The 10,479-nt window shown below is 30.4% G+C and overlaps 1 protein-coding gene across 1 annotated transcript in view; it reads right to left on the reverse strand.

Moving 5' to 3' along the window:
* Positions 1-6,612: 6,612 nt before the first annotated feature.
* The window catches only part of LOC106687925 (runt-related transcription factor 2), a 69,379-nt gene continuing 65,512 nt past the window's right edge, over positions 6,613-10,479 (reverse strand). Inside the window, exons 4-5 of the mRNA XM_014432095.2 lie at positions 9,853-10,053; positions 6,613-8,386 (exon numbers count right to left, since the gene is read on the reverse strand). Coding sequence (XP_014287581.1) covers positions 8,133-8,386; positions 9,853-10,053 — 455 coding nt within the window. The 3' untranslated portion in view covers positions 6,613-8,132. The remainder of the gene's footprint in view (positions 8,387-9,852; positions 10,054-10,479) is intronic.

The following is a 10,479-nucleotide window of genomic DNA, read 5'->3' on the forward strand; positions in this document are numbered from 1 at the left end:
TCAGAACTGCCTTTACGTGAATGCCACATATTATTTTATAATAATAATTAATAATAAATAGATTAATAATGGAATAGATCTTCTATTAAGTTATTTTTTGGTATTAATTATTAAAATAAAACCTATAGTATTCATCATATTTAATATTGAACAAATAAATTAGCCATTAAATAAGTAAACATTCAATATCGAAGAAACATTTGAAAGGGAAAGATTCGAAACCATAAATATTTTGAAATGTAACCAAGAGCCCTAACCAACTTTACCCAGCAGGAATAACTTGTAGTTTAAATATGCTAAGGAGCCTTGGGGGCAAATCCATCCCCTAAATTCCTTAAGTAATATCTCTTTCCCTCGGTGAAAGAATGAAGTAATAAAGAGCGAGATGGTTACTAGGGCGAGGAACGGAGAATAATAATTAGCCCGAGTAGGGAAGAAGTGAGAAGTTAAGACGTCTTGCCGTGAATGTGCAATGAAGTAGAGGCCGCAGCAGTGGTCCCTGGGGTGCACCTCAACCCCTTAACTCTAATTGAATCTTTTCTTACTCTCCTCCTTCGTCTTATTAATTCTCGCAGGGGGTAAATTAACCCCTTTCAACCCCTCACAAACGGTTCGGCTGAGGTTCGTCACTGCCGAGAGTGAGGAGCAAGGCAACTTCTGGTTTGGTGAAATCTTGTATATCTGATCAAAAGTCATCTCGGATCATACAAAATAATTTATAGTTTTTAGAAAATTAATCATTCGTAATTAATAGTATTATGAATACTGTCACAAGAAATAAATATCAAGAAAATTAATAATATTTATTTTCAAGAACTCACTTAAATAGATTTTTTGACTAATAACAACTCCAAATTTTTATTTAAAAACAGATAAGTACTCTTACGTCTACAATCATGGGCGTAGGCAGAAGGGAACAGGGGGGAGCCCATGTGTGTGTGTGTGCTATGGGCTGAGGCCTGTTCCCTCTTGGCGAAATTCTGCCTTTTCCCATGTCTGCAATTGTTAACAATAAATATAAAACATTCCTCGGTACATCAAAGTTTCAAGTATGTTGTCTGCCTCACAGCCCCTTACCATTAAAGAGTTCACATACTTACTGAAAACATTTTCTTTTATATCATCACCGAGAACCCGTTTATAATAAAAACTGGAAACTAAGGTACCAAACATTTGTCATTAGGCAAAGCATGAAACCTTGATTATATATATTAAATTGTACAACTAAAACTAATTTATAGTACATACTTTAGTTTTTAACCAAGTACATTAACTCTTCATTATTAATTTATGTTCATCTTCTCTTTTGCTTTTTTTAAATTTTTCTCTTTTTATTGCGTAGCTTCTTTTTTTTTTTTTTTTTTAATTTTCTACTGTATAAAACTAAACTTATGGAATAAGAAAAAAAACAAAAGAATTAAATAGGTAATTCAATTAACTTTACTGTATCATCCAAAAGGTATTTAAAACTCATGTATGATTTATTAACATTAGTCTTATAACAAACCGTGTACTATAAATAATAAAAAATAAATATAATGAAACTCCAATGTTTAGATTATCACTAACTAAAATTTAGTATACTCACATATTACCTTATTCAAACAAATTTTATTATAGAAACATATAAAAGGAAAATGGTGCGGTTGCGGTAAAAAAAAAAAAAAAAATCAAATAATAATTAAACTATTTATGGTGAACTAACGTTTCGACCCACTCTGCAGGGCTTCACCAGGGCTTACTAAAGGTTAGCAATGATATATCCTATCCTAAGTAGAAAATAAGAAGGTAAGGGTGTTTGTATAAATGATTCCAGTAACTTTTTATTCTATTGAGGACACTCATACGAGTATTGCCAATTAGATAAATAGATTAGGCAGTAAAAATTAATGAACTATTATTAATTATTTTTATACACCACTCTGTCGCAAAATAATTCGCCCAAACCCAATTTTAGACTATATAAATACGATCCGAATAATCCTTGGAGCTAAAGGAGTTAAGTTTCATCCGGATTGAAGTAACGAACCTAAACCAGGGTTCAAAGCTGATTGCATACACACTCCAAATCTGCCCTCAAAGAAAATCTTCCGACTGCCCCAAGCATCCCAGGAATCTCTTTGCTTCTCTAAACTGCCCGCTTCGGTTTGTTTATCAAATGTTCTCCGCTTTTAAACAATTCCAGAATTTATTCCATATAATTTTTTTACATAATATAATATATTCTAGATAGGAATTCGATAATTTTAATATTGAAAATAATTCGACTATTTAGCATAATACTTTTGAGCTTCGTTCAAGGTTATTATCATTCAAAAGTTTTATTTAATAGCAGAGAAGATGTGAGAAAAAATAGATGAAACTTATTTCGTTGTTGGTATTTTTTTCAAAATATTATAGCCTAGACAAATCTAAGCGCGTGAAATGTCTTTTTTGGGCGCCATAATAAATTTTTATATCAAAAATCATTTTGATTGGTATTAATTTTAAAAAAACAGAATTTATTCCATATAATTTTTTTACATAATATAATATATTCTAGATAGGAATTCGATAATTTTAATATTGAAAATAATTCGACTATTTAGCATAATACTTTTGAGCTTCGTTAAAGTTTAAAACATGGTTATTATCTTTCAAAAGCTTTATTTAATAGCAGAGATGATGTGAGAAAAAATAGATGAAACTTATTTCTGCATTTCTTTGTAGGTATTTTTTTCAAGATCTAAGCGCGTGAAATGTCTTTTTTGGGCGCCATAATAATTTTTTACATAAAAAATCATTTTGATTGATATTAATTAAAAAAACAATATATGTTGAAAAGATGATGTTATTGTTTCATAAAAATAATAATAAATAGTAAAATACTGATCGAAAATCTAAAAAGCATAAACTTTTTGCTCATATTTCACTTATTGCACTATATTTTCAAAGCTATCCAACCATATTCTATTTTCTAAAGCTATCTATTTCCTGGGTTATAAACATATTTTATGTACATAGGCAATCCAGGATTATAGTATAGGATAGATAGGTTTTTGGGTGTTTTTTTAAAACTAAATTAATTTTAAGAAAGAAGAGGTTTGTATAATTTTATTCATTGTTAGTACGTGTATCTTTGTGATATACTAAAAATCTAGACATATTTAAGCGAGCAAAATGCGTTTTCTGGGGCGCCATATTGTATGTTTATGAAAAAAACAAACTTGATCGGTATCAGTTTACTAAATAATTTTATACTTTGAAAGTGATATTATTGATTTTTTTTAAATAATAAACTGGTGGCCAAAAAGTGAAAAGCCTAAAATTTTGTAGGCAGTGCTCAGTAATTTCAAAACTATCTATGACTATACTATTTTTTCATGCTACCTATTTCCTGGGTTTTATGTAGCATTATAGTAAAAATATAGGAAAAATTATAGGAAAAATAGGGTTTTGAGTGATACTAATTTTCACAAAAAAGGGTATTGAATTTTTTTTATCACTATTTGTATTTTTTTAGCTGAATAATATTATTGGTTAAATAAATAAATAAAATAATATAAATATAAATCAAAAAATCTTGGCCGGAAAGCTACACTTGTGGCCGCAAACATTTTCTCTCATTTTTCACTAGTGCTGAAATTTCTTCAAAACTATTTTGCACATAAGAAAACTTGGTTTAAAGTACAGTGGTTAACACTTGCTAAAATGTCAGTTATACCAGAGTTCTACACGTTCAATAATTTTCGGGAACAGTTATTCGATAACCTCCATTTTTTTCGATATAACGAGTGAACAAAATTTTATGAATTTATTTTGGTTAATATTATATATAGTGCTACTCCAACGAAGTTATTAGTTATAAACTACTCTATGATGTATTCAGCTAGATTCAATTTAAGCGCTAATATACATCAGTACATCTAATAATACCTAATAAACATTTTGTTTGTTTAAAAAAATAAAATCAACATTTTGAGAATTTATTTTGATAGATATTACTATCTGACGTATAGATGTCTATTTCCATTCAAATTGATGCTAAGTAAATGTAACTAAAGCAGTTCCTAATGATTGTCTTCGTAGAAGTAGCCGTTTCTATAATGTTAAAATAAATTCAAAAAATATTATTTTCAAGTAAAAAAAAAATATGTTGGTTTTGAAAAACTATTTGGCGGAAACTATCGAACTTTAAGAGCTGTATCAAGACTGAAGTCTTAACACTGAAAAATAAGAGGAAGGTTATCCTTATTTATAACCCTATAACATCATCCTTATCAGTACGAAATTTTCTGGAAACTACCCAGTCTTTAATAATTAGAATTAGAATAGGCAAAAAGTTGAAATACTTACAAGATGTTATCGCAGTTCAGAAATTCTGGTGTCATTAGAAAAAAATAATTAATATATTCAAGAATCGAGTATGAATAATTTTTTTTTCGAATAACAGTGTTTTGTAACTGATTAAGCTAGTCGAAAATATCAAATTGATTGCTCGGAAGATCCAAAACTAACTGGGTTTGAATGAGTCGATTAATACATTTAAATTAAGATGTATAGCGACTTCGTCATTTTATCTGAACATCCATGAGTTCTAAAAATATATTCAGGTAGATTTACCAGAATATACAACAAAATAATAGAGATAGGAAAAGGGTACGTTTGTTTTGTTTATAAAAATGAATATGGGTCTCTGAAAAAAAAAAATGGGTCAGAATTATTTTAATGGGTTTCGAGAGTTAAGGAAAGATATCTCCTTGCATTAATAAAATAAAAGATTTAATTGTTTAATGTTACTTGTTGTGCTTTTATTTCTAAATTTAAAATATCTTCAGAGCACTTACTCAGCCTCCATTGGCAAATTATAAGTAAGGCAGTGACAGGGCTGCGGTGATATAATAGGTCTGCTCTACCTCTCATACGTGGGGGATAGAGTGGGCTCTGGGATCCTCAGGTCGAAAGTGTGAGTATTGTATATAATAGTGTAAATGTGATTAGTATTTTTCTTTTATAGTTTTATAAGTTTAAAATTTAACTTATTTTATTTTCTGCTTACTACTACTTCATGTAAATAGTTTGATTATGTTCATTTTATCTATCTTTCGGTCGATATACATGTAGAGATTGAACTATTATTATTAATTTTTTATTTTATTTTGATTTATTTTATTCATAGTGAATGTATGAATATTTATTACTATTACTTATTGCTAGGTTGTGGCAGATTGTAGTATTTATCAGTTAATAAAAAATTAAAATATGGTCTGATGCAGAATAATAACAATACGTTTTGCTTGCATACAGAACTAAATTATTTTATGGCTATTTAATTTAAAACAGACTCCAGCAATAAAAAAAATGTTTGTGAAATAATTGTATTACAATTTCGTTTCACTTACCTGATTTGAATACCACTCCATGGCTTTCAGTACTAAAGGAATTTCCTGCTAAAAGATAGGATCTTGAATTTTGTTAAATTATATTCCTTTTCGCCATTCTGAGACCATCTATATTGAAAAATAAATAATACAAAAAATAATCAAAAATGAATTTTATAGGCAGTAAATAAAAAAATAAACGAATGGAACGGATTTATTTATTTTCTATAATAATACACCGGCTGTACAATAAGCTGTACAGCTAACACCAAAAAAAAAATTGTAATAAAAGAGTTTAAAATATGTATATTTATAATAGTATAATTTTTTTTTTGTATCAACAAAAATATGGTAACATTATAAACAGTTGTACAATAATGCCTCAATTACAATAGGGGCAGGATTAATTGAAAATGAACCGCAAATTAATATGATACAGAAGATTTTGAAAGGTTCATTTTGAACTAATTTAGCCCCGGATTTTTTTTTATTTTTCAAATATATTACAAAGCTCATTTTTGTATTTGAGCGTCGGCTACGAAAAGAATATTTTAGACTATAACGAATCTCCGAGAAGAAACTTAACACATAGCTTTGGCACAGGCTTCATAACTTTCAGTTTAAATAATTTTTTTTTCTCTTTCGAGATATTGCACTGTAGATCACACTAAAACTTCACCCGCGTCTCAAAACAGAGTCACGAATCACTTTTGAAAACATTTAGCCAGCGTGACATGTCACAATTGGTTTTAGATCTCGTAAGTATTGAAACATGAATTAGTGTAAAAGTATTTCTTACTGATCACATCAATACAAAAAACAAATTAATAATAATGACAATAATAGTTGGAGCCTGCAGAAAACGGAAACAATTTATATATAATTTTAAGTATTTATTCGTATGGCGATTTAGTCATTTAAAAAGAAAGAATTGAATAAAAATAAATAAATTATTTTTGTTGTTTAATATAAATTCAAAATGTTATATTGAATAAAAATTTTTAAAGGTTATTGTTCAATCCAAGAAGGAAGAATATTTTTTACTAACAATTAATTAAAAACAAAATAAAATAAAAATCTTTCAAATAATTTACAAAATCAAATCTCTGATTCAAAAATACTATAAATGTTTATGGTTTGATTATCATTACGAAAAAAATAAATGTATGTAAAATTAATCTAGTATGGTCTAGTTTTTAGGATTTTTTATTCAATTTTTATTTTATTGGTACATAAGTATACACTATGTATATGTTTAATAATTGTGAAAACATTTATGATACACACGGATATGAATTATTGATGATGACAGTGGAATATTTTATAAATAATTTTGCATGTTTTAATTTTAATTCAAATACACTTTCGGTATTCGTATGCTTCATCTACGCACGATTGTTGACGTCACAGAAATCTATTACTAGTGCTTTCATCGATTTCTTCTAGCATTTTTATTAAATCTCTTTTTTACATGATGTCACAAAGGATTATCAGAAATAAATTATTAAACAAACTTAAACAGATTGGATTGAGTTCGTACTTATTAGGTAATAGAACAGCATATTTGCTGAATTCAGTTTATAAAAGTCATTATGAAAAACTGATAAAATATGGTACATTGAGGACTTCACTTAAAGTTATTGAGAATTGAGATTTAAATATTAGAGCTCATTTCTGTGGTTATATCAAGAGAAAATTTATGAAATATTGAAGGTTCTAGAAAGTTCTTGTTTCAAATCCACAGTCCAATCTTTAAAATCCACAATCCTCAATGCTCCTTATTTTGTTACTAATAAAACCATCCATAAAGACCTAAATGTTCCTTATGTAACCGATCTAGCCCGAACCCGATATTATTCCTTCCATAATAAACTCCCTAACCACTCAAACCCACTAGTTTCTAGCCTTGCTTCCTCTTCCATTCCTGGCAATCCTCCGAGGCGCCTGAAAAGAAGATGGCCTCGTGACCTTATATTGTAAACAGTTTTTAGAGTTCTACTACTGGGTAGTTTCTCTACATCCTGTATCATATCATTATGTCATTATGATTGTTGTATTTTTTATACAGTTGTAAATATCAATAAATAAATAAAAAAAAAAAAAAAAAAAAAGAATCCACAGTACTGTTTAAGTATTGGGGGTACTGTAGAGCCCCTATCTCAAGTCCATTTCCAATTTATATCAATAGTAATTTCTTGATTAAAGCTTTTATCATTTTTTCAATCTTCAAATATTTAGTTAGGTATAATTACATAAATATTATGTTAAAAAAGAGAGAGGAAGAGGGACGAATATGAAGAAGGAGAGGGATATTAAAACCGTCCATAGGATAGACTCTATGATCTCTATAGTCGGTATTGCGCGTACTGTATAGCCTCTACCCCGTGTCTATTTTTAATTGATATAAATCTATATTTAATGATTTAAACTCTAGTAATTATAACAATGATTTAAAAGTAGGGTATAAATAAAATTTATATTTAGAGAAAGGGAGTGTGAGGATGATTAAACTATCCACTGATTCATTAACATGCGATCGATAAACACTTCGAAAATACTAGATAATCGTCTCTGTGACATCAACAAGCGTGCATAAATCATACCTATCAATATTCCATCCTTTTTTTTAATTATATTTAATTTCGATTGAATTATTATGCATGGCAATTCTTTTTTTGTAAAAAAGATTTAAGAGATATTATTTACTTTTTGAAAGTCAGACATCCCCAAGAGATACGAGATCCGGAACCAAAGGACAGCCTCGGAAGGCAGTTAGTAGGGCCTCCAAACAGCGGACTGCTGATCGGAGCGTGCCTCGTCCTGGCGGGGCTGAGGCACAGGGGGCTCGCTGGGGTACAGCTGGGAGTACAGGAGGCTGGGGAGGACCGGGTAATGGCTCGAGTTGTAGCCGTACTCCTCGGAGGTCGGCGACTCGGAGCGGTACTCTCCGTACCTCCCCATCAGCTGCTGGTCCAGCTCACCGCCGCTCTCTGTCGCCCCGACGCTCACTGCAATATCGTTCGACGCTGAAACAACACAAAGTGATTAGTTGTACTTACATCAATCAAAGCCCTAAATCTCTAAATAGTGGTATTATATGAACACATTGAGCAGAGTATGGCTGAAAAAGAACCGAAAGTGGAGAAAGGAAGTGCGTAGTGGCGAGAAAACAACATGTGAGAAAACATATGTGGCATCAGACTCAAATAATAATTAGTTGTCCATTAATGAAGAAAAAAATCTTTAAACACAGTTTCCTAACCTGTAGAATTTTGGGAACCACAAATCCAAAAAATGAGTCAAATTTACGAATCATTTATTTAAATATACGAAGACATCACAATCTCAAAAGGAGATCATAACCCAAAAATCCTATCAGGAAATCTTCCTCGGCATTATCAAACCAAATATTTCATGTAGGGAGGTAGGCTTATGTTACCCAGAAAACCTTTACAAAAAGCTAGTACAGCAGGATTTAAGAAAGAAATTTACTTATACTGAGGTATATTGTGAAATCAGCTAAAACTAGGAATTGGCGCCCAAATCATATAATTCATACCACCAAATCATATGAGATACACCACCGAGTGTCAGTTGAAATAATATTATTTAAGCTGACACTCGGTGGTTTTTGTAAATGAACGACTCAATAAAACCATACCGATTATCGGCAATTGGAGAGTAGCCTGAAGAGTAATATGAGTAAGCCTGAAATTATTCTAGCGAAAACTCCAGTGGCCAGTGGTACTTTTTGCTGAAAAATGGGGGGAAAGGAAGGAACCACTGATGTGATCTCAATTCTACAACATTTTGTAAATTCCATCTTACTAGCATAAATACTTAATGGGTGTTCTTTAGCGACAAAGGAATGAGAATCGGATTGTGTGAGAGGTATAAACAGTTCTGAGTAAATATTAAATTATATTAGAGGATTAGCCTTTGCATGCCTTAAAAGTTTTGGAAACTGGTACAAATACCATCAGCAAAATCTATCTTTAATACGTTCTTGCCATATGGAAAGTAAATTTAAAAAAAACTTTCATTTGTCTATATGATCAAAAAAAACTTTTAGAACTTTAACTTTTTTAGAACACCATACTATCCCTCATTTTTTGTAGAACGTTTATGGTTTACTCCATATTCATGAACTTGTACCCTCATGTTTTCAATTACATATATTTCTATTATAAAATATTGTCACGTATACACACATAATTTAAAATTTTACTGCATCACATTTTTACACACAACTTCCTGGGAAAGAAAATCGAGAATAAACATCTTTCAATTTTGTACAGATGTTTCAGACGCCTTTATTATTACGTCCTTAAAGGAAAAAAAAATGTTTTTCTAATACCAAGTTATTTGAATTGTATTTTCATAGATCGAAATTTTCGGTTTCGATTGACCTGTTAGTCAAGTGCATCACTCATTGAATCTCTAGATCGACTACCCACATAAAGCTACCTCAAGGAATTTTCTAAATATTTACCAGAAGGCGTGGTGTTGGTGTAATCCTGCTGGGAGTGTTGGGAGTTGGACTCCGTGGGAGTGAACCCAATGGCGGGGGTGTTGAAGCCAGGGGTCGAGGCTGCACAGCTGCTGAGGGGAGTCGCCCCGATGTAGCTGGAGTACGGAGTGGCTGCACTGTAGCCCCAATGGTGCCCGTTATTCAGTCCGAACTGGCCCATGTCTGCAACAATTCATATAATTAGTTTTCTAGTCTTAGAAGACAGAAGAAATATGAAGAAACACATAAGAATGTATAGGTAAAATTTTATTGTTAACGATAACTACTAAATGTACTTGTAATGTTGGTTACAGAACACACATTACCGAAAACAATTATATATTGTTTAAAACATAGAATGGTTATTAAATAAAGAACCTTTATTTGTTAATCATAAAGTTTGTATGTAGAATGTAAAACAATATTTCGGATTTTTTTTTCAATTGACACGAAATATATATAAAAAAAAAAAAAATTGTCTATAAATTGCCATTTTAATCAAAAAGTAAAACTATGTCGAAATAGTCTCTTACGTTGTGATATATCGTCAAAAATAGTTGATTTACGAGAAAAATTATCATTTTTGGAGGGGGAGGGAGAGGAAGAGGG

The sequence above is a fragment of the Halyomorpha halys genome, unplaced genomic scaffold (assembly GCF_000696795.3).
Source record: "Halyomorpha halys isolate HHAL.00 unplaced genomic scaffold, Hhal_1.1 Scaffold1028.1, whole genome shotgun sequence".
NCBI lineage: Eukaryota > Metazoa > Arthropoda > Insecta > Hemiptera > Pentatomidae > Halyomorpha > Halyomorpha halys.